The 24,098-nt window shown below is 44.8% G+C and overlaps 2 protein-coding genes across 7 annotated transcripts; one reads left to right on the top strand and one right to left on the bottom strand.

Moving 5' to 3' along the window:
- Positions 1–5,092: 5,092 nt before the first annotated feature.
- LOC116096593 lies at positions 5,093–19,158 on the bottom strand. Of its 4 annotated transcripts, none has more exons than XM_031378585.1 (3): positions 17,273–19,158; positions 7,110–8,676; positions 5,093–5,306 (listed from the first exon to the last, which is right to left on the bottom strand). In XM_031378585.1, exon 2 carries the CDS (start codon positions 8,502–8,504, stop codon positions 7,332–7,334), a length of 1,173 nt encoding a protein of 390 aa, XP_031234445.1. In that variant the 5' UTR covers positions 8,505–8,676; positions 17,273–19,158; the 3' UTR covers positions 5,093–5,306; positions 7,110–7,331. The 4 variants fall into 4 exon arrangements, with proteins under 4 accessions (XP_031234445.1, XP_031234447.1, XP_031234446.1 ...); XM_031378587.1 differs by having other exon boundaries at positions 17,273–19,151; XM_031378586.1 differs by lacking the exon at positions 17,273–19,158 and adding an exon at positions 15,714–15,988.
- Positions 18,563–21,255, top strand: LOC116096594. 3 transcript variants are annotated; one of them, XR_004121053.1, is made up of 3 exons: positions 18,563–19,277; positions 19,558–19,667; positions 20,886–21,255. XR_004121053.1 is itself a non-coding variant. In XM_031378589.1 (3 exons), the coding sequence occupies exons 1-3, from the start codon at positions 19,225–19,227 to the stop codon at positions 21,013–21,015; spliced, it is 333 nt and encodes a 110-aa protein (XP_031234449.1). In that variant the 5' UTR covers positions 18,563–19,224; the 3' UTR covers positions 21,016–21,255. The 3 variants fall into 3 exon arrangements, 1 of the variants encoding a protein (XP_031234449.1); XR_004121052.1 differs by having other exon boundaries at positions 19,469–19,667; XM_031378589.1 differs by having other exon boundaries at positions 19,518–19,667.
- The last annotated feature ends 2,843 nt before the right edge of the window (positions 21,256–24,098 follow it).

Below are 24,098 nucleotides of genomic sequence, written 5' to 3'. Positions count from 1 at the left end.
ACATATTTTCAGTTTTTCTCTCCAGCTCTGTCCTAGAGCTCACTATGTAGATCAGGCTCGAGTTTACAGAGATCCTCCTGCCTCTGCTTTCCCAATGCTGGGCATACTCTACCACCCAATTCATTTCCCTATTTGTTGCCAAGGAAATTTGAGATAGGGTCCATCCTCAGTAGCCTCCACATCTGCTAATGCCTGTCTCTCAGTCTAACTACCTAACAATTTGGTATATGTTGTAATGGTTGTGTGTATGATGTAAATGTTACCTGCCAAAACTTGAAGAGCAATGTTAGCTTTAGGGTCCTTGATCATTATACTCAATATTTATGTTTATAAGCAGAAAACGTTCCTATGGCATCTGTCATGACACTATATGTGGCTCTAGTCCATTCTGTTTTCCATAGGAAACTGTGATATATGGCCTCTCTTGGCTCAGTATTCTTAAACATTAATATAAAATATATGGGAATTGTTACTAAAAGCTAATACTATTTTCATTTGTTTGTGAGACAGGGTCTCAGGATGTAGACCAGGGTTGGCCTTGAACTCACAGACATCTACCTCCACATGCCTCCAGATGCTGGGATTAAAAGTGTGAACCCTCACACCTTTCATGAGAATACTAATATTTCTTAAAGGACAAAAGTATTTCTAAAAATGAGGTTGATGTTTTCTATCCTCCATCCTCTGTTTTGATTTAAACACCTGTGTCTCGATTTAAATTCAATTGTTCTAGCTGGGGAGTGGTGGTGCACACCTTTAATCCCAGGACTTGAGGGGCAAAGCCAAGTGAATCTCTATATGCCTAAAACCAGCCTGGTCTACAGAGTAAGTTCCAGGACAGACAGGGCTATACAGAGAAACCCTGTTGCCGGGCAGTGGTGCCACACACCTTTAATCCTAGCACTTGGGAGGCAGAGGCAGGCGGATTTCTGAGTTTGAGGCCAGCCTGGTCTACAGAGTGAGTTCCAGGACAACCAGGGCTACACAGAGAAACCCTGTCTCAAAAACAACAACAACAACAACAAAAAAAAAAAAAAAAAAAAAAAAAAAAAAAAAAAAAAAAAAAAAAAAAAAAAAAAAAAAAACCAAACAAAAAAACTCTGTCAAAAGAATTTTTTTTTCTGTTGTTCCTTTTAAAGTGGGTAGACCTAGAAGCAGACCTATAGACTCAAGCCTGTTGCTGCTTACATTCTAATGCTAATTTGAGTCCTCCAAAACTGTGTGCACTTAGGTTTGGGGAATCTGCCCCTAGTTAATTCTGATTGGTAAATAAAGATGCCAGCAGCCAATAGCTGGTGAGAAAAGAGAGAAAGAGAGAAGGGTTTTAGCATTCCTGGACTTGGAACCTTGAGGAGGAAGGAGAGAAAGGGAAGTGCCTTCGTGATGGAAGAGAGCATGCAGGAGAGGGGAGAGAACAGTCCCAGAGGAGGGAAGTGCAGGAGAGAGCCAGAGCCGCCATGTAAAGGGACCAAAGAGGAGGGAAGTGCAGGAGAGAGCCAGAGCTGCCATGTAAAGGGACCAAAGAGGAGGGAAGTGCAGGAGAGAGCCAGAGCCGCCATGTAAAGGGACCAAAGAGGAGGGAAGTGCAGGAGAGAAGGCCAGAGCCGCCATGTAAAGGGACCAAAGAGGAGGGAAGTGCAGGAGAGAGCCAGAGCCGCCATGTAAAGGGAACAAAGAACTTGGCCCAGAGGGCTGTTCAGTTGGGTCAAGAGCAGCCCACATGGAACCTCGAAATTAGTAAATAGTAACAGAGTTATGGATAGGAAGTAGATTCTAACAGCATGTAGTTGAGGCAGTTGCCCAGCTGTTGTGCTGTTTAAGGCATATTAAATATACAGGCTGTATGTGTGTCTTTCACTCAGGAACATAAGCTATTGAGGTAGATAGTAGCCCCATACCAAGATTTATTAAAAATATTCAGTCCCTGCTTCCCTTTGCCACAATTTCTTTTGTTGTTGTGGTTGTTTGGTTTTTTGTTTTTGTTTGTTTGTTTTTGTTTTGTTTTTTTTGAGACAGGGTTTCTCTGTATAGTACCAGGCTGTCCTAGTGTCCTAGTACCCATTCTGTAGACCAAGCTGGCCTTGAACTCAGAAATCTGCCTGCCTCTGCCTCCCAAGGGCTGGGGTTAAAAGCATGTGCCACCACTGCCCGACTCACAATTTCTTTTTAAAAATGTATTCTGGAATCTAGAAATGGCATTTTGCATGGATAAGACAAAGGCTTACAAATCAAATGTGTCAGGGTCTCCACCAAGTGCTATGTTTTCTTCTCTGGGAGTTTCCCAGAACTGTATTTGAACACCAGCAGAACCACAGAGAAGACATGAGTTAGCTCCCCACAGCAAGGAAGGGCAGGGATCATGGTGATGTAGCACATATGACCGATCAATCCATTGGTTGAATAAGTAACACTCAATCACTTCTCAAGCATGGGAAGGAATAGGTCCCTGGGCCCCATATAGTAGAAGGAAAGAACTGACCCCTAGAAGTTGTGCACACACAGGAGAAGGGAGAGGGGAGCAATATAAATATGGGGTTGGGTTGTTGTTGTTTTGGAACCAGGTGTGGCCGAAGAGATGGCTCAGTAGTTATGAGCACTTGCTGCCCTTGCAAAGAACACAAGTTGAGTTCCTAACACCCACAGGGCAGCTCACAACTGTCTGTATCCCCAATTCCAGGGGAAATAGGCTCACACATGGTGCACATATATATATACAGACAAAACACTCATACATTGACCTAAAAAATAAAATTGGATCTGGTGTGATCCCATAGTGACTGGCTCTTGTGTTCTAGGGCATGACCACCACACCAACTACAGGACAGGGAGGCTCAACCTCTAGAAGGAACAGAAATTTTATCTTAGAAAGCAAAGAGGCCCAAGTGGTAATCAGAGGTCTACTTCAGGGGTTTATGGTGATCAGGCAGGATTCGGACTCCCACAAACAGGGTCTCAAATGCATCAGGTGGTAAGTAGCACCCCGCCTCCACTGGGCTCGAAGGAGAACTCTAAACACTTACTTGGTAGTCAGTTACCATGGACTGCATTTGATCCAGGCTCAGAACCCTCTGGGTAAGTGACTTGAGCCTCTCTGAATTGCCACGTGGAAGGCCCTCCCTCTAACGACTTTTGTTATAGGCACAGTCTTCAACCCTGATGAAACAGATGACCTCACTGGCTCGCCTCGGCAGTCCCTCCATCTCCTCTAGGAGGCACGGCTGTGTAAGTTTGAAAGGCCCCCTTCACCTTGGAATCTGATATTAGCAAAATCTATTCCTTCATCATTCTCATCTCTAGAATCAGACTTGAAAGGTCACACAGCGTGACCCTGTCCACTCATCATTAATATCGACAGACATGACTCCCAGATGCATCATTCCAGAGTCAATTAGTTGTCCCAGACCCAGAAATAGATATCAAACCAGACAACCAACAATTGTTGAGCCTATCCAGGGATTAAAAGTCCTCTTCAAGAAGATAGACAAATGTTCATATCTTACACAGAAAGCATAGAAAAGCCTTGTTTGGGTGTCAGTCTTTTTAAAAATGTATTTATTTGGGGCTGGAGAAATGGCTCAGTGGTTAAGAGCACTGACTGCTCCTCCGAAGGTCCTGAGTTCAAATCCCAGCAACCACATGTGGCTCCCAACCATCTGTAATGAGATCTGATGCTCTCTCTGGTGTATCTGAAGACAGCTACAGTGTACTTACATATAATAAATAAATCTTTAAAAAATGTATTTATTCTATGTACATGGATGTTCTGTCTGCATGTATGTATATGCACCAAGTGCATGCCTGGTTCCAGTGAGGATGTCAGATCCCCTGGAACTGGAACTATGAACAGTTATGAGCTACCATGTAGGTGCCAACCTACATGGAATCAACCCCAAGCCTTCTACAAGAACAAGTTCTCTTAACCACTGAGTCATCACTCCAGCCCCAGTATATTGACATGTCTTTATTCTCTTACCCTACCTCTTATGAGCTCATCTGCTGCATCTTAGATCCTACAGCTCCTTAGTGTGGAGACCTACCTCTAGCAGGATTAAGAAGATGTCTCCACCTGGAGATGTTACTTGTGGCTTATCTTCATATTACAGTGAAAAGCACATGCTCAGGAAAAAGCTACCAGCTCACCTGACCCCTAAACTAACTGGGTCCCCGTCTTTCCTAGACCTGCTGGTGAACATGTGTTTGTGCTCAACCTGACAACTAGCTTGACTATCACAGAAGGCTTGACAAGTCGAACCAGATAGAGAAATTTCTCCCAATTGCTGCCATGGGCCTCTGAATCAGTGCTCCAGAGATATTCTCAACTCCCAGCCTTCTCCACCATCCACAAGCAGCAAGAAGGAGTTAGATGGGTCATCACTCACATCCTGTAGGAATTCTTTCAAGAGAGGAGTGTTAGACAGGAGTTAGCTAGACAAAGGGAGTAAGTTGTAAGATTCTTGTCAGACTGTGGGCATGGCCATTCACTTCTTTCATTCTTTTCTCTTCCTTCTTTCTTTCCTTCCTTCCTTCATTTATTTATCGATGTATTCCTAATGAACAAATCATGGTCACCTCTCTGATTGTACCCAGAAAGCATACAGGATGTTCTCAAAAGTGACCAATCTCAAGCCAAGAAATGGTGGCATACACCTCTTGGAAGGCAGAGGTAGATGTACAGGATCTCTGTGAGTTTGAGGTCAGCCTAGTATACTGGGTGATCCAGGGTACCAGAAACCAGGCTCTTCCCCTAGCGACCATGTAAATGCAAAAAGTCAAGAATTAACCACACGAGAGGCTAGGCCTGTGGGAAGAGTCTAGGCATATGTGGGTCCTATCCCCTGAAGCGCAGAGAAAGTGGCCAGGGTGACTTACCTCAGGGTCTCAGCACTTACTAGATGGAGGCAGGAGGGTCAGGGATCAAGGTAATCCACAGCTACATAGACACGCATTCTTTTAAGGTCAGGCTAAGCTATATAGAACCCTGTCATGAAAAAAGAATTAACAGAGGAATCAAAATGAAAAAAAAATTTAAAAAAAGAATTAACAGAAAAGTAATTATCCTTTAAACACTAAGAAATTGATACTAGGACAAAACTTTTACATACACACTCAAAATTATTTATTAAAAATTGTGCAAATTATTTTGATACATCTGTTTATAAATTTATGACTACAAAATTCAGGACTGGGATATAAACAGACTTCATCAAAAGCCCTCTAGTCAAGTACTAGGTCCATACAGAAAGCTATGCCACCGAGCCACCACGTCCAGGCTTTGCTATGGAATCAGTGTGTCCAATCTATTACCCCTAAAACACAAAACAAAAGAAAATTACGTTAGCATAGAAATAACTGGTAGAGAGGAGGCTAGAAAGACTCTCAGTGGTTAAAAGCACCGGCTGTCCTGCCAAAGGACCTGTATTGAATTCCCAGCTCCCACATGGCACTCACTACAGTGGCAAAACCATGTATATGCCCGTGTGTGTGTGTGTGTGTGTGTGTGTGTGTGTGTGTGTGTGTGACCTATATCCAAGTAATATTAAAAATATCCCATCAATGATTGCACACAAAAATATGCTTGTGGAGTCCAGTACACCTTCCAAACTAAGCCATAGGCATGTAACAGGCAAAGCAGAGTCAACCCCAGTCCCACCCCAAGGGTAAGCAGCCTCCTAAGAGACTCCCCAAAGCAAAATGAGGAAGGCCTGGCAGGGCAAGAGACTTAGGAGTTGACTTACTTGTTTAAAAGAAGCACCCTCTGGCCATGCCATCGCCATTTAAAATTTCCTTCTGGAACAAGCAGCATCCACATCCCGGCCTTCCCATGCCCCTCACTGTGAGTAGCTGCCCTGCTACTGCCTCAGCTCCTCATCCATCCACTCCATCCACTATATCAACTGCTTCCATCCTCACCGCTGTTGGAGGCCTGGCTTCAGGTGATCAATGATATCAGCAGATGGAATTGACCCACGGTCCCCTCTGCCTAAGGCACACTTCTTGCCCAACTGGGTGTGGATGGTGGTTGTGGCCTTTTACCTGGCTGGATTTCTTAAATGCTCCATCATTTCACGCTAAAAGCCAGGACAGGGAAGTTCATCAGCTTGGGATGGCCCACGACACTGCCCACTGCAGTGCCTCTATGTGTCCCTCCACTCCACAGCCCTGGGTGGCACCAAGGCACCGGCCTCCTCCAAATACAGTAGGTAACCAAGCCTCAGTAGCCAGAACCCTTGGACTGGAGTCTCACCAGCACCACATTGTCAGTCCAATTTCCTAAGGCTTCAGCATTGCCAAGCAGGCCTAACTCTCTAGTCAGCTCATGGAGACACTGATGAACAGTTTAAACAAGTGAGAATTCTCCATCATCTTGGCCCTGCCCTACCCAGGCTATGCTGCAGCCTTGGTTGCAGGATCCACCACAGTCCATCACCAGGAATTTGAGAGAGGGAGTTGAGAAGGAATGAGAAAAGCAAGGAGAACAGGTGCCAGCTACGTTGGGAGCTGAAGACCTGGAAGGAAACAATCACTTTCATTGGGGCCTAAGAATCAAACTCATCCCAGCCCTTCACAATACATCCACATAATCCAAGGAGCCAGTGCGTGGTAGAGGCAGGGAGTCAAAGATTATAATACCTACAAGAGCATCCCTCCACAGGAACAGGGACTTAAAAGGCTGGCAAAGGCCTCAAGGTCCAGCTTCTGAGGAGACATTCTTTCCCTCAAAGGATCTCCTTGGAACAAAGGATTTCCCCCCAGATCTGGAGATTACAACTTCTCAAAGGGTTGCTAGGCAAGCCTCAGAGGTGGAGCAGCTTCAAGGGATCTGGAGCTGGGCTGTGGGTACCAGCAACAGGACTCAAAGGCAGCAGCTGAGGGATACTCCCATGCCCTCAGAAGGACCTCCTAGGGCAACTTTGGTGAGAGAGCTCCACCCTAAAAAAGATGGTCTAGCCTGAGACCTATGGTCACAGGCAAGGGTGCCCAGCAGGCACTTGAGGACAAACTTTCAGAAAGACTTTACTTTTGAGAGAACTTCAGAAATGGGGTATTCTCTAGGGACCTCATCTGAGGCCAATGGCTACAGGCAATGACCAGGATCAGAGAAGACTCACCAGTGTGATGTCCCAGGAAATCCTTAGAAGGATGATGGGCCAGCCAGAAGAGGAGAGATCTAGGGAGGGTGCCCTGTAGGGGTTGTCTGTGAGGCCTTTGGATTTGAGCAGGCTATTGCCCTGGCCAGAAACCACAGCCTCAGGGCTGTAATGGAGATCTTTAACGTTCTTGAGGCAGAAAAGCAGGGTTCTAATAAGTTGATCTAGCAGAAAAACGGGGTTTTAATAAGTTGATCTGCTTGTGGGGATTGTGTCTTTATAACTCGATCTGCCCATGGGAAAGCTCAGCTTCTGGTCACTGTGGAATTTTGAACAGGTCTTTCGAGGGAATTGTTCACGCTTGGCCAGTATGACTGGGGACCCCCAGACTGTGGGGTCCCACCATTGCATTCTCAGCTTTCTTTTCTCTGTTTTTGACTGTTCTTTTATGGCCTTTGTATTGTGAACATCCTGAGCTAGCAGTTGGAGGTTCTGTCTGTGTGCTCTGGGTCTTGACTTTGAATGATGGTCTCTGGGCGACAGCTCCAGGTCCTGGGTTTTCTCCTTGTCCAGCAGACTCATCCCTCCCATGGGCATTGGGCCCAGATCCTGCAGTTTTTTCTGAAGGATTGCCTTTTCTTTCGAAAACTGGTTCTGGGCTTCCCTTTCCTTAGGTTTAGTTCTTGTCTCCTTAACTTTCTCCTTCGGTGTCTGTATTTCTTTCTTCTGGCTTTCCTCCAAACTATACATGTGTATTTCCTGCACTGATGACCTTGGTTTCAGGTGGATCTTTTTTCCATCCAGGACATGTCCTTCAAGATTACCTTCAAGTTTGGGGCAGTAGGACACCATTTGTAGGCCTTTCCTTGGTGATGCAACGCTGTATCTTACGATTATGTCCTTCCACAAGTCCTTATGGAGCTGACCTTGAGGGCTTTGAGGTTTGTCCCCTTGGTTATTTGCCTGATTAGGGAATGCCATTGTCCTCTCTTTTCCCTGGGTCTCTATCGGTGCTGTTGCCTCAAGAGTTTTCTCTGTCCATGCTTCCTTTGGACTTGTAAGGGGACCTCTTCTGGGCTCTAACTCCAGATGTTTAGCAAAGATGCTTTGTAATCCCTCTCTGGTGGGTAATGAGGAAAAGTCCTCAGTGACAGGGGGACTGCACCTGCCAGCAGAGACTGCCCGGAGTTGATGATTTTCTCCTTCCTTTGGTTTCTGGAGAAGGGGAAGTGATTCTGCCTGGCTTGCCCGCAGAGCACCCAAACTTCTACACGTGGATTGGGAGGTCTGGCTGGTTTTGACTTCCTGAGCAGCCAAATGTGTCCTAGTGGTTTCCCAAAATGCATGGTTGCCTAGCCTTCTGGTGCTATCAGTAGCATTTTTTCTTCTGTGGGAGACAAGCTCTTGCCAATTCATTTTTTCTTCTCACGCTCCTGGAGACTAGGGCCTTGTCCCTCCCTGACTGATCTCACACTGTGATGGGTGAGTTCTTCAGTATTTAATTTTCTTCTCTCTGGCATGATTTGTCTACAAGATGAATACCCTGAAGTTCACCACCAGCCTCTGCTGTCAATGCTCTTCTGTTGTCCTGGATTTGGAGAAAATTAACTCTCTGGAGAGTCATAGTCTTAGCTACCCTGCCTGTCTATGATGCAGTGGGCGGGGCTAAGATCTAGGGAAAACATCATCGTATGTAGAGCACAGGTAGAAAAATGATCTGTGGAAGGCTGATCTCTAGTTGTACAGGAGGGAGCTGATGGAGAGTCACAGGATGGTTGGCCTGGGCTGTGGGGGCTCTCAGCACACAGGCTTTGAGTCTAAGAACTCGTATGGAAGGATCAGGTGACCCTGAGTGACAAGAACTTGTCAAAGAAGCCTGATAAGCTGAGTCGGTTCTCAGAAACCCTCAGTGGTAGGCCAAAACCAACACTTGACTGTCTTCCTTTGGCCTCCATGTGTGTGCTGGGACCTCTGTGGTCCTGTCTTCTCATATTCAGCTCTCTCCCATTGTATTAATAATGATAAAATATGTAAGACAGGGCTGGTGAGATGGCTCAGTGGGTAAGAGCACTGACTATTCTTATGAAGGTCCTGAGTTCGGATCCCAGCAACCACATGGTGGCTCACAACCACCCATAATGAAATCTGAAGCCCTCTTCTAGTGCATCTGAAGACAGCTACAGTGAATTATGCCAAGTGGGGCCATAGCGAGCTGGGCCAGAGCGAGCGGGGCCAGAGAGCAGCCACACACATGATGGCTTATGGCCATCTATACAGCTACAGTGTACTCATACACATAAAATAAATAAAATAAATCTTTAAAAAAATATGTAAGACAAAATAACCCTGGTAGCAACTGTGTAGAAAAAGCCTGGAGAAAAAGACACATTTTGGATGTCAGCCATTCCTGTTCTAACCCAAAGGAACAGGAAAAGATTGAAGGACTCCTAGCAGCTGCTGGACCCATTCCTTGGCAAGAGGTTCTCAGAGCTTCCCACCTGGGCCAGCACCACCTGCTCTCCCTGCTCTGGTGAAGCATTCGAAGTCTGTTTTAGGTTCAAGAGTGTTTCCCCACAGTAGACTTCTCTTTGATTGGTGCACCCGGGACACTTCATTTACTCTGAGGACTCTGGGTCCCTTTTGAACTGCTCTGGTGCTGCCTGTCGGTCAGCCTTGTCTCTAAGGATGCTCTGAGGCATTCTGGTTTGCACAGCTGTTTTTGAGCTGTTGGGCCATTTGAATGGTAGGCTATAAGCTATCTAGATGTCTATTCTGTGACAGGAAAGGGTTAGGCTCTCAGCTCAGTCACTGGGGGTTAAACCAATAGAAACAGAGGAACAAGGGTACCAAGCAGACCTCTGGTGTGATTGATGTAACCATTAAAAAATAAAATAAAATAAAATGGAGTCTTGGGCTGAGGACGTGACTCAGTGGCTAAGAGGCTCTATCTGAAATGGTAGCTAGTTGAAGTGTTAACCTGAAGCTGGTTGCCTCCTGAAATGGCGAAATCTGACATTCAAGTGTTAATTCTAGAAACCAAGACCTTTACTGAGTCTCCAAGAGAGATAACCTAAAACCTGATATTGCAAGTGTTAATACTACGCTTTTATCTAATTCTCAAAAACCCCATATAATGTCAAAAATGTCCATTTCAAGCTCAATTCCAGAACAGTATGGCTATGATGCAGGCCATGTCAGGACTAATGGAGGTGACATGGGAATAAAGAGGAGACAGATCTTTTATCAGAACAGTGAAGGTCAGAGGTCATTCTGTGAGAGTAGAAACCATGTGCCATGGTGCAGGTTACTAGAGAGTTGTTTTGTTTTGTTTTGTTTTTGTTTTTGTTTTCGAGACAAGGTTTCTCTGTGTAGCCTTGGCTGTACTGGAACTCACTCTGTAGACCAGGCTGGCCTCAAACTCAGAAATCCACCTATCTCTGCCTCCCAAATGCTGGGATTAAAGGCATGTGCCACTAGTGCCCGGCTGACTAGAGGGCTCTATAGGGAGCAGGAAGGAATTTGGGGGATGGAATATTCCATCTGCAAATCTGATCCCAGAAGTCTCAAAGTGGTGACTCCCACAGGCAGTTGGTAGATTGATCTTTTGTCAGGGGCTCCCTGATCCTAATCGCCCAGGAAGTTTATCTCAAGTCAGCTTTCTTGTCTGGAGTTTCTCAGCCCACCTAAGGTTTGGGGTTACTAACCCTTTGAATATAATGATTATTTTTAGCAGCTTGAAGCTGTACTTGGCTAGGACTATAGACTTCATCCCCTTCTCTTAAAAAAAAAAGTCGGGGGAGGAAGAAAGGAAGAGCCTAGTGGCCTCTTAGCAATCCAGGAACCTGACCAACATCAAACTGTCCTAACTTCTCTAAACCAGGCAACTGATTTCTTTTAGCATCATCTAGATAGCAGGCAACTATGTGCAATGGGTTGATCCAGCTTAGACCGGTTTCAGGTGGATATACACACAGTAAGACAAATTATGTGCTCAAAGAGAATGGTTTCAGAGATTCCCTCATCCATGATCCTATTCCTAGGTGTAATTTTCATGCATATGGTATGTTGTATAACTTAATCTCTCAAACAAAGCAGGACCTACTGCACCGAGGCCCCTTTAGCAACTAAACTTCTCTGGAGCCCCAGAGGAAGTTCACAAACAATGGAAGCCACAAAAAACCTGAGTCTTTGAGCACATCACTCATGGAGCCTGGAACATTTTTCCCCCAAAATTATCTTATTTTTCTATATATGTGTGTGTTTGTGTGTGTATGTGTACACATGAATTTATGTGTGTATGTGTGTGTGTTCGTGTGCATGTACACATAGGTGCAGGTACCCAAAGAGGCCAAAAGAGATTATTGGAGCCCCTGGAGCTGCAGTTGCAGGCACTAAGGGCCACCTAGCATGGGTACTGGGAACTAAACTCTGGTCCTCTGGAAGAATGGCAAGCGGTCCCAGTTCTGAGCCATTTTTGCGGCTCTCCCTACCCCCATATTAGTCTTGACAGTCCTTTGTAATCTGTGCTATCACTCTGCTTTGAATAAAGTACTGTTGTTACATTGTAATCTCTATGTGCTCATTTCAATGCTCTGAAGAAGACACAGGGAACCTGGGATCACCCACCCAACCTAGACCTTGACAAATGGTAACATTTGGGGAGGGGAGCCAGGGAGCACACAATCGATCATGTGAGGAAATACATTTTCCCTGTCTTGCTGCAGCTGTACTATCTCCACTAACTGCTTCTTCAACAAAGATGACAAGAACAGGAAGCAACAGATACCCTTCCCCAGTCTACAATCTAAATTATCCCTACCTTCCTCTAAAACATATTTTTTATTACATATATTTATGAATGTGTGTGGTCAGAGAAAAACTGCTAAGAATCAACTGGTGCGGGTCCATGAACTCAGGTCCATAGTCTTTACTTACTAAGCCATCAACCCAATCCCTTCCTTCTTTTAATATTGTTAATTAATTTATATTGTTTCCACTACATTAATTAATTTATATTGTTTCTGGAGAGGACCAGAACAAAACTCTGAAGCCATGTGGGATTTTAATAAGTTCTTTAAAAAAAAAAATCCCAGAAGTGGTGGCACACATCTTTGATCCCAGCACTTAGGAGGCAGAGGCAGGCGGATCTCTGTGAGTTCAAGGCCAGCCTGCTTCTACATAGTGAGTTCCAGGCCAGTCAGGGCTACACAGTGAGACTGTGGTAGTATGAATAAGAATGCCCCCCATAGGCTCATATATTTGAATACTTGGTCATCAGGGAGTAGCACTCTTTGAGAGGGATTGGGTCTAGCCTTGTGGGAGGAGGTATGGCCTTGTTGCCTTGAGGAGGTGTGTTCACTGGGGGTGGGGCTTTGAGGTTTCAAAAGCTCAAGCTGAGCCCAGGGTCTCTCTCTTCCTGCTGCCTATGAATCCAGTTATAGAATTCTCAGCTACTTAGCTCTAAGACTTGGCCTGGTCATGGTGTCTCTTCACAGCAGCAGTACACTCGTCAAGACAGAGACCCTATCTCAAACAAACATCAAAACTCTTCTCTACCATTGATTAGTAGGTATGGGCCAGACAACTCAAAGCCATTGAAGCTTCCTTGGCTAAAGTGCTTACAGGATTACTGTGCTGTGGAACTGGGAGAATTAGGTCCTTCCCGGAATAAGAAAAACCTACACATCCATTGGGTCGATGTTTATATGACCAATATACATTATTTATACCTTCTTTCCTGAGGCTTAACCTCCTGTGGCCTATTTAAACATCTCATCCCTAAACTTAAGTGACATCATTTTTCCTTTCTATGATAAACTCTCTAAAGTAAAGAGCACAGAACCTGTTCTTTCTGTAATAATAAGACCATCTCTTCATCAGGTCAAACTTATGTAACATATTTGTGGACATATTGTCCTCACCCACTTTTCTACACGGATCCTGCAGAAGGCATTATTAAGTCATCTTTAGAATAGCATCCACACCTTTGTCACATCATAGGCTTCTGGATCAAAAGAATAGAATACTTCTGACCCTGGGTAGAGATATGACATTCTGATGTGCTCCAAGGAATAAAATAGTACATATTCTCTCTTCCCTTAAGAGTTAACATGGGGCTACAGAGATGGCTCAGAGGTTAAGGGCACTGGCTCTTCTCCTAGAGGCCCTGGGTTGGATTACCAGAAGCACACAGTGATTTACAGCCTGTTAGATGAGTCAAAAACTGTAGCTCCAGTGCCAAGGATTCCAACACCCTCTTCTGGCCTCCCTGGGCACTGCATGTACATGGTACACAGACATGTATACACTGTGTATACACATATATTATTTTTAAAAAATTAACAGAAGAATAAAAAACAACAATGTGGTATTTGGAATGAAAATGCCCACATGGGCTCATATATTTGAATGCTTAGCCCCCAGCTGAACTGTTTGCAAAGGATTAGGAGGTGTGGTCTCAAAAGAGGTGTGGCCTTGTTAGAAGAAGTACACCATTGGGGGTGGGCTTAGAGGTTTCAAAAGCACCAGGTCCAGTGTTTCTCTCTGCCTACTGCCTGTGGATCAGGATGCAACTCAGCACCATTCCCACCATAAGCCACCATCTTCCCGGCCATGCTGAAAATGCATTAACCCTCTGGAACTGTAACCCAGCCCTCAGCTAAATGCTTTTAAAGTAAGCGTTGCCTTAATCATGGTGTTGCTCTGCAGCTACAGAGCACTGACTAGGTCAGACAAAAACAAACAGAAGAATCAACAGACTGAGCACAGTGGTGCACACCTTTAGTCATGGACAGAAGCAGGTGGATCTCTGAGTCTGACTCTATATAGGAAATTCCAGGCCAGCCAGGGATTTACAGAGACTCTTTCAAATACCTTGAAATAGTGAGAAATGTCAACTAGGGGAAATTATTGTGTGGATACCATCAAACAAAATGATTTATTAAAAAAAATAAATCCTGAAGCTGGACATTGTGTTACACACCCTTAATCCCAGCACTCCAGAGGCAGGTGAATCTCTGTGAGTTCAAGGCCAGCCTGGCCTACATAAAAGAGAACCTGCCTCAAAATAAATAAACTCTAAACATGATTTTTGCATGTATCTGTGATGGCTAGCTTTAATTTCCAACTTGACACTACCTAGAATCACCGGGAGAAAGAGTCTCAGTGAAGAATTATATAGACAGGGTTGGCCTATGAGCCTGTCTGTGGGGAAATTGCCTTAACTGTGTGCCCACTGTGGGCAGCACAGTTCCCTAAACAGAGGACTCTGAAGTTTGTATAAGAGTCAAGAAATCCAGTTGACCACAAGCAAGCAAGCTAACGAGCTGGTAAGCAAGCATGCATTTACTTCTTGCCATCTTGACTATGGGTATGTTTTAACAAGCTGTTTCAAGTTCCTGCACCTTGACTTTCCTTCTACCACAGGCTGTTTGCTGAGACTGTAAGCTGAAATAAATTCTCTCCTCTAAGTTGCTTTTTTGTCAGCGTATTTTATCACAACAGAAATGAAACTAGGACAATACCACTCCCAATTTCAGGCACCAGGGCCAAGCAGGTTCACCAAAAAATGGGATAATCTGATAACAAGTCCTTATAACAAAACTAACTACTCCACTACATCCAGGTTTTGCCATAGACTCAGAAGTTCACTGCATTGTCCTTAAGACACAAAACAAGCATCTTTAGTCTCAGCACTCAGGAGGCAGAGGCAGGTGGATTTCTGAGTTTGAGGCCAGCCTGGTCTACAGAGTGAGTTACAGGGCTACACAGAAACCCTCTCTCAAAACAAAACAAAACAAAAACAAAGACAAAAGACAAAACAAAACATTTTGCTACTATAAAAATGGCCAAGGTCCAAGTAAGAATATAATTAAAAATAAAGTGTATCAATGACTGTGTGCAAATGTGCGTGTGAGGCCCATGTCTTGAGAAGGAGACAGGCAAACAAGAGACAGCTCCACATACCCACCCCAACTGGCCTCTGCTCCAGAGGAAGCAGCCTGATAAGACACACTGCCAAGGGTTAGCAGGGAAAGAGACTTAGGAGTTGAACTAGTTGGGCTGTTGAAAAGAACTGAACCCATCACCACTTTCAGGTGTTTACATTTTTCCTACTAGGACAAGCTGCGTAGTCTACATTTATTCCTCAGCCATGACCTTTGTGAGACCAATTATGAATGTGCTGCCCTGTTTATTTGCCCCAAGGAGGCTGGAGCTGCCTGAGACCACTCAGTCCTTCTCATCCTCTGAGACTCCCATCCTGGTGCTGCCTCTGCGGCCCCCAGAAGATATCTACCACTCTGGAAATCTCCACACTGTAGCACTGGGTGGATGCAACTGGCTCTCATGTCCTGTATGCCTCTGGACACACTAGCAATAGAAGTCACACTTCTGGCCCAACTGCTATGGACGGTGACCTCTCGCTTCTGCACTGTGCTAAACTTGGAAATTCTCAATCCGGTTCCCCAAAAATCCCAACTGGGAGCTAGTTCAGCTTGGTGTGGAATCCAACCCTCAGCAGCGATCCTATGTGGCCTTATACTGCTTGTGAAGATGGGGCCTGACATGCAAGCCTTCTATGCGGAGAAGGTCACCAAACCTCAGCCAGGGCACTTGGGTACTCACGGGCATCATTCTCCAATACTGGCACCAAAGACTTCAGAATGGCCAAGCTATTCTGCGTTAATTTGCAAACTCAAGTAGCCTGGGGATTCATCTGCAGGACCTGCTCTGAGTCTCTTCAGAGCTCAGGGCTGGCTTTTGCTACAGAATCCACCACACACCGCAGTGGGAATTTGATAGAGAGTCCGGAAGGAATGAGAAAAGCAGGAACAAGTGCCAGCTACATGGAGAGCTGAAGACCAGGAACAAAACAATTGCTTTCATCAGAGCCTAAGAATCAAGCTCATCTTAGCCCTTCACAATATGTCAAAACAATGACTCTGATGGAATCCAAGGGGATTCTGTCTTCTAAGGGCAGAGGGTCAAAGAGTGTAATTCCTAACAGGGCATTCCTACACAGGAAAAGGGTCTTAAAATGTTAGCAAAGGCCTCAGGGTCCAGCTTCTGAGTGGGCATTCTTTCCCTCAGAGGATCTCTAGACACTAGACCAAAGAATTTTCCCCCAGAGACTGGAGGTTACAGCCTTTGAAAGGGTCTGCTAGATAAGCCTCCGATATGGGGCAGCTTCAAAGGATCTGGAGCTGGGCTGTGGGTACCAGTAAGGAAACAGACATGTAAATGTCCCATTCATTTCCAAGCTTTATGAACCCATGGCTTGTGCTGATCCCATAGCATTTCTACCTAACTATCCCTAGACCTAGACCCGGAGCTACAACCTAATCTTCTGCAAGCCCAGGCCCAGAAGGCTTCAGCTTCCACCCTCAGGCTGCTAAATTAGGCCCAGAGTGTTTCAGCCTCTGAGATTTACACTGAATAAACTCACTCTTTAGCTCTTTCTGAACTCTGCCTGGCTGGTTCAATTCCAACTGCTCTGGCTTAAATGCCTCTCCAAGCTGACTTGATGCGAATGAGCTTCTCTCAGTTTCTTCTCACTGAATTGCTCTGCTTGGAAAAACTGCTTCTCAACTCCCCCACAAACTGAACAGAGATAAACTCAACTATCTTCAACTGAACTGCACCAAACTCAACCCGACTGAACTCAAGTGAACTCACCTCTTCTCCCTGCACTGCCCTTAAGTAGCCTCTTTACTGACCGTACTCCTGTGAGTTGGACATACTCTGTCTCCAACTCATTCTGCCCAATCTTTCTCTGACTCCGTACTTCGTCTTCTTCTTACGTGTCACATATTAGGATTAAAGGTCTGCACTAAAGACTTGTCTATATTCCAGCTGGATCACACACACCTAGGTTTTTGGATATGATCCTGGCCAGAGTAGCCATGCTGGATTAAAATTGCTCTATAAGAACTTGAGGGAAGCAGCTGAGCGATACTCCCATGCCCTCAGAAGGACCTCCTAGGGCAACTTTGGTGAGAGAGCGCCACCCTAAAAGAAAGATGGTCTAGCCTAAGTCCTATGGTCACAGCATGCCCAGCAGGCACTTGAGGACAAACTTTCAGGAAGACTTTCCTTTTGAGGGAACTTCAGAAATGGGGTATTCTCTAGGGACCTCATCTGAGGCCAATGGCTACAGGCAATGACCAGGATCAGAGAAGACTCACCAGTGTGATGTCCCAGGAAATCCCTAGAAGGATGATGGGCATAGTCTCAGGAGGGCCAGCCAGAAGAGGAGAGATCTAGGGAGGGTGTCCTGTAGGGGTCATCTGTGAGGCCTTTGGATTTGAGCAGGCTATTGCCCTGGCCAGAAACCACAGCCTCAGGGCCATAATGGAGATCTTTAATGTTCTCGAGGCAGAAAACCAGGGTTTTAATAACTTGATCTGCCTATGGGAATTATGCCTTTATAACTTGATCTGCCTATGGGAAAGCTCAGTTTCCTCTGTTCGGTGTGGACTTCAGAAAAGGTCTTTCGAAGAGATTGTTCACGCTCAACAAGTTTGACCGGGTCACCCCAGATTATGGGATCCCACCACTCCATTCTCGGCTTTTTTCTCTCCATTTTTGACCGTTTTCCTGTGATCTCCTTATCGCCGTCATCCTGAGCTGGCTGTAGGTTCTGTCTGTGTGCTCTGGGGCTTGACTTCAAATGATGGTCTTTGGATGACAGGTCCAACGCCTGGGTCTTTTTCTTGTGCAGCAGACTTGCTCCTTCCATAAACAATGGACCCAGGTCCTTTGGCTTTTGCTCCAAGAATGGCTTTTTAGGAAATAACTGGACCCAGGCCTCCCTTGAGTTGACTCTCTTGTTTTTCATCTTCTCCTGCTTTGATATCTGTATTTCTTCATGTCTGCTCTCTAGTCTGTAAATTGGCAATGTTGCCTGCAGCAACTTCTTTTTCTTGGGCTTGATCTTCCTTCCCCTCAGGACATGTTCTTCAAGAAAATCAGGTTCAGGGTATTGAGATGCTGCTTTTGGCCCCCTACTTGGTGACATGTTGCCTTCCCCTATGATTATGTCCTTTGGCAAGTCCTCATGGCTCTGTAGAAGGTTTTCTGGCATTTTCACCCTGTATGGGAAGGCTATTGTCCTTTCTTTTCCATGGGTCTCTATTGGTGGCCAGAGATTTTTCTTTGGCCATACACTATTTGATGTATTTACAAAGGAACTTCCTTGGATCCCTGAGTTCAGATGTGTGCTATGGCTGTGCTGCGATATCTCTATGGTGATTAGCGATGGGGTAGCTTTAGTGTCAGAGGCCCAACCCTCACCAGAAGAGCCCCGGCGTAGGGGGTGGTGTCCTGGTTCTTTTTGTTGCTGTAAAACATCAATCAGCTCTGCCTGGCCAAGACCCACACCAGTCAACACCCCAATATGGCCTGGCACAGTTCTGAGAAGTTTCACAGCTTGTGGAGCAAAATGAGCCCTGGTGACTTGCCCTGAGACTTGACTGCCCAATCTCTCGAGGCACACAGTAACATATAATCTTCTGTGTGAGCTAAAATCTTGCCAATTCATTTTTCACTCTCATGCTCCTGGAGACTAGGGCCTTGTCCCTCCCTGACTGATCCCACACTGTGATGGGAGAGCTCTTCAGTATTTAGTTTTCTTCTCTCTGGCATGATTTGTCTACAAGATGAATACCCTGAAGTTCACTGGCTTCTGCTGTCAATGCTCCACTGTTGTCCTGGGTTTGGAGAAAATGAATTCTCTGGAGAGTCATAGTCTTAGCTACCCTGCTTGTCTATGATGCAGTGGGCGGGGCTAAGGGAAAGATGGCTGTGACCTGGACTGACCCGCATATAGATAGAATCCTTGGGCTCTGTGTCTGTTGGTGTTAAGATGTCAGCATCTAGGGAAAACATCAGCATATGGAGGGCACAGGCATTGTAGGGACAGGTAGGAAGTCAGCTGTGGAAGGCTGATTGCTAGGCTCAGAGGAGGGAGCTGATGGAGAGTCACAGGATGGTTCGGCTGGGCTGTGGGGGCTCTCAGCACACAGGCTTTGAGTCTAAGAACTCTAGTTAAGAGTCAGTGAAGTGACTCCAGATATAAAAGCATTTGCCACACAATTTGATGACAGAAGCTGAATCCCTGTAAATCAGCAGGAGAAAAATGACTCCAAAAAATTGTCATCTGACCTCCCCATGGGTGCTAGTAACCTGCGTGTGAGTATCCTCATATACATACATCACAAACACACTTACACACACTTTCTGACAAACACTCACACACACATACACACTCTCACACATGCACTAAACATACCACACACACTCTCACTCACACACACCAGGAGAAAGGACGCATTCCGGTGGCATACTGTCCCAGCCCAGTCCCAGTGACTGTCTTCCCACAGGCTAAGAATCCATTAGCTGCTCCCTTCCTGAGCCTGAATCCCTCATCAGGCTCAACCTGGTGCTGAAGGCGTGGCTGATATATTTCCAGAGAGCCACTTTAGTCCACGTTGGAAAGACTGGCTTCCGATGGCAGCAAGCGATGGCAGCCAGACGGCCAGAACAACAAAAGTTAGATAAATTCACCAGCTCAAGACAAAGGTATGAAGATAAGAAGCTAAAGACTTTCATTTTACATGCCTTATATCTTGGCAGCCCTGGGAAGTACTGGCCATGTTTAGTACACTTCCATTAACCTGATCAAGAAACTCTCTCAAAGGTAGAGTCTCTTAATTACAGATACAATCAAGTTAACAATCAAGATTAACTCTCAGACTCTCACCCTCAAGCATAAAAACCTGTTGTTTAGGTATTAAGGAAATAAGATTCACTGAATGGGAGAAGCTGAGTTCTAATGTAAAGGCACCAAGGTTAACTCTCTTATGGATATGGCTCTGTTTCAGTAATGTTTTCTAAGTGACTTAAAAAAACAAGTCTTTATGTTTTGTTAAAAGTATGAGGATTGGAGATGGTTCGGTAGGTAAGAGTACTTGCTGCTCTTTCCGAGGACCTGAGTTCAGTTCCCAGCATCCATGTCATGTGGCTCACAACTGTCTATAACTGCCAAGGGCCACACAGGAGGAACGACCTAGGGATTTAGAACTTATGGAATGTGGCCACTGGTTACCACAGCCACATGGGTGAGCCTCTATGTGGCACAACCCCCAGGACCACTTGTCCTGAGGACTTCATACTGTTAGAGCTCTGTTCTGCTTGCTGCCCTCACATCCCTCTTAATCTAAGAATTATATGAAAACTTTGGGTGGACTTCCAGTCCCTCACTGAACAGTATCTCTGACACTCACAATAATAATGCTGGATCTCTTTCAAACATTGCTGCTGGAGCAGGTTAATGATTGGATCATCACCCTAGGAAAGTGTAGGGAAAGTGGACGGTGCCACCAGACAGAACTGGTAAGACTGGGTAAGCCCAATTCTGATTCTGGGGAATCTCAGAATTGAGAACGGCAGGCATGGAGCCAGCTCCCTGTCAAACTACCTGACCTGGACCACGTAACCATGATACCCCACTGAGAGGACCATATACTTGGTCACAGAGCATAAAAACCTGGAGTTCTCCATGCTAATGAGGTATCTAGATAAGCACCCAGTGTTTAGCCAATGAGCGTCCTTTCCTTCTAGAAGGTATTTAATCCCTGGTTCACCCTGAGTAAGGTGTAAGCATTTTACATCTGCCATCAAATAAAACGGTTTGGAAAAGCAAGGGCAGTCTTTTTCATCAAGGGTCACGTGGGGGTGGGAGGGAGCCTTGTTGTAAAGAACTGTACCTTAATCTCCCAGATGCCTTCTCTCTTCCAGCGCCTCTGTACTTTTGGCATTCACTTGGTACCAAATCGGATACCATCCCTATCCCGGGCCCAGCCTTCCCCTCCCTGCCTGGCACTTAAATGCCCCAAGTGACAGCGTGGACCTGCTGACCCACTTGTAGTGTCCAAGTGACATCTGGGAACACAGGAGACAAGGAACCACAGCATCCATCTCAGACTCCCCTGTTCCTCACCTGGGGAAACACGAACTAGGACCCCTATTATGGATTGTGGTCTGCCTGCCCTGAGTGGCTTGCCCCAAGGCAGACACATAACCCAACACTGGAAAGAACGTAAAGATTGTTAGCAATGACCACCATCCTTAGAAAACTTTTGGAAAAATAAAACTGTTAGTGAAGCTTGGTTGAAATGTTCTTAATACTGGCTCTGATGTAGAAAACCTTAAGATACAATTTGAAGTTGAAAAAGGCACACTCTTATTAGTTAAGCTAGGGACCTTTTATGGTCAGGGAACAAGAACAGAGGCAGCACTGGCTGACGTGACTCTCACTGAGGCTGGACTGCTGCTGGTTGATCTTACACTCATTTGATTTTTCCCTCAGCTTCCTGTTATGATTTATTAAGAATTGCTGATGGGTAGATATGCATTTTGAGGATGTAAGGTAGATATCTAAGGTAGATTTAAGGTAGATTTTTATATAAAAGTTTAGATTTGTGATTAATATTCTTAGATTAATTTTAAAGATAAGTAATAAAATAATTACTCCTTTCTTTGTAACTGCACATTGCTGCCAGGCAAGTAAAAGAAATTGGCTGAGAAAACTACCTTCCTTGCTGGCTAACACTTTGTAAATCTATAGCAAGTTGCTTAGTTACAAATGTACGTGGGTTTTTGGAAATAATTTGTTTTCTTTACCTATACTAGGTACTGTTGTTTCTTATAAAGGTATTGGGAAATACACTGTTTTCATAATTATTCACTAGAAGAAAACTAAAATGTAATTACAATGTAATTTTATAGTGCTTGAATGATTTTGCTGGGATATATAAGCTATGAAAGAAAGAATAAAGTGTGGAGGGCTGGAACATTGTTCCTTCCATCCATCAACTATGTGTATGTATGTATATGTGTAAAGCTTGTCTGGGTGGTGTGCTGGGGCTCATTATCCATCAGTTGTGTGTATATATGTACGTATGTGTATGTATAAAACGCTTGGAGCCTGCTTGCTGGAGTTTTGTTCTAACCATTCTATGTATGAATGTTTATATGTCTGTCTGTAGGTCTGTATGCATGCATGTGTGCATATATGTATGTATGAATGTATACATGTATGTATGTATTTATATGTATGAAGTTATTGGACTCTGCTTTTTGTTTCATCCACTCACTGTGTGTGTGTGTGTGTGTGTGTGTGTGTGTGTGTTTTGTGCAGGTACCCAGAGATGCCACAAGTGGGAAGTGAATCCTCTGCTGCTAGAGTTACAGGTAGTTGTAAACTACCCAACTCAGGTGCTAGAAACCAAACTCAGGTTTTCTTGAACAACAGCAGGTGACCTTAACTGCTGAGCCATCTCTTCAGCCCCTAAAATGACTTTAGTACATCTCCATGTCTTGTATACATATGACTAAAAAAATGTGTAGAACTACATGCCTGGACTTTATATATGGTGCAAGAGTTTGCAGTAAAAGATGTGTAAGTTTAATCCATGTGAAGAGAGCAGTAGAAGCTATTTTTCATATTACTCATGAAAAAAACACTACCGTTTAGGTCATTTTGCTACTGAAAATCCTGCTGTATATCTCACCGCCCTGACCCTTTTGTTTTGTCACTATAAAAATTAGATAGTTATATTTCATAAAGGAACTCTTTATGATAACTAACACTGTTCCCTAAAATTTTAATTTTTCATCAATGCAATAGACTTGTCCTAGTGTCTTAGTGAGGGTCACTATTGCTGTGATAAAACACCAGAACCAGAAGCAAGTTGGAGAGGAAAGGGTTTATTTGGTTTCAGTCCATCATTAAACGAAGTCACAACAGGAACTCTCAGGGCAGGAACCTGGAGGCAGGAGCTGATGCAGAGGCCTTGGAAGGGTGCTGCTTACTGACCTGCTCCCCAGGGCTTTCTTAGCCTACTTTCTCTTTTTTTTTTTTTTTTAAGATTTATTTTATGGGCTGGTGAGATGGCTCAGTGGGTAAGAGCACTGACTGCTCTCCCAAAGGTCCTGAGTTCAAATCCCAGCAACCACATGGTGGCTCACAACCATCCGTAATGAGATCTGACTCCCTCTTCTGGTGTGTCTATATAATAATAAAAAAAAAAATTAAAAAAAGATACTGCCTTTAATATTGGCTAAATAATTTACATTTAAAAAAAAGATTTATTTTATTTAGTTTATGTGTGTGAGTACACTGCAGCTGTACAGATGGCCATGAGCCATCATGTGTGTGGCTGCTGGAAATTGAACTCGGGACCTCTGCCGGCCCGCTTGCTCAGGCCCTGCTTGCTCCAGTGTAATTCACTGTAGCTGTCTTCAGACTCACCAGAAGAGTCAGATCTCATTACGGATGGTTGTGAGCCACCATGTGGTTGCTGGGATCCGAACTCAGGACCTTTGGAAGAGCAGTCAGTGCTCTTACCTGCTGAGCCATCTCGCCAACCCCCTTAGCTTACTTTCTTACAGAATCCAGGACCACCTACCCAGGGTGGCCCCACCCACAAAAGGCTGAGCCCTCCCTTATTAATCATTAAGACAATGCCCTATAGGCATTTAACCTATACCCTGATCTTATAGAGGAATTTTCTCTTATACTTTTGGCCATAAGTCTAGCCTTAACAGCTGAGCCATCTCTCCAGCCCTAGATGCATTTTCTCAGTTGAGGCTCCCTTCTCTCCAGTGACTCCAGTGACCACCTACCTGAGGTGATCCCACGCACAATGGACTGGGCCCTCCCCCACCAAAAACTAATTAAGAAAATACCTTAGTGGCTTGCCTACAGCCAGATCTCATAGAGACATTTTCTCAACTGAGGCTTTCTTCTCTCCAGTGACTCTAGCTTGTGTCAAGCTGACAGAAAACTAGCCAGCACACCTAACCCCTTATCAACACGACACACACACACATCCCTGGCAAGCCATAATCTTTTCTTTCTTATTTATCCCCAAGATCTCACATTAATAGGAACATCACAATATAAAATATTCTAAATGTTAAAAGTCCCACAGTCCTTTCCAAAAAAAA

This window comes from Mastomys coucha, unplaced genomic scaffold (assembly GCF_008632895.1).
Source record: "Mastomys coucha isolate ucsf_1 unplaced genomic scaffold, UCSF_Mcou_1 pScaffold18, whole genome shotgun sequence".
Taxonomy (NCBI): Eukaryota; Metazoa; Chordata; class Mammalia; order Rodentia; family Muridae; genus Mastomys; species Mastomys coucha.
This window is presented reverse-complemented; position numbering and strand designations above follow the sequence as displayed.

Coding starts and splice junctions, on each gene's coding strand:
- LOC116096593 (XM_031378585.1), bottom strand. CDS start 8,504: ATGAATTGGCAAGAGCTTGTCTCCCACAGAAGAAAAAATGCTACTGAT.
- LOC116096594 (XM_031378589.1), top strand. CDS start 19,225: ATGACTCCAAAAAATTGTCATCTGACCTCCCCATGGGTGCTAGTAACC. Junction 19,278..19,517: donor TGGGTGCTAGTAACCTGCGT/GTGAGTATCCTC, acceptor ATCCCTCATCAG/GCTCAACCTGGTGCTGAAGG. Junction 19,668..20,885: donor TTCACCAGCTCAAGACAAAG/GTATGAAGATAA, acceptor TCTCTCTTCCAG/CGCCTCTGTACTTTTGGCAT.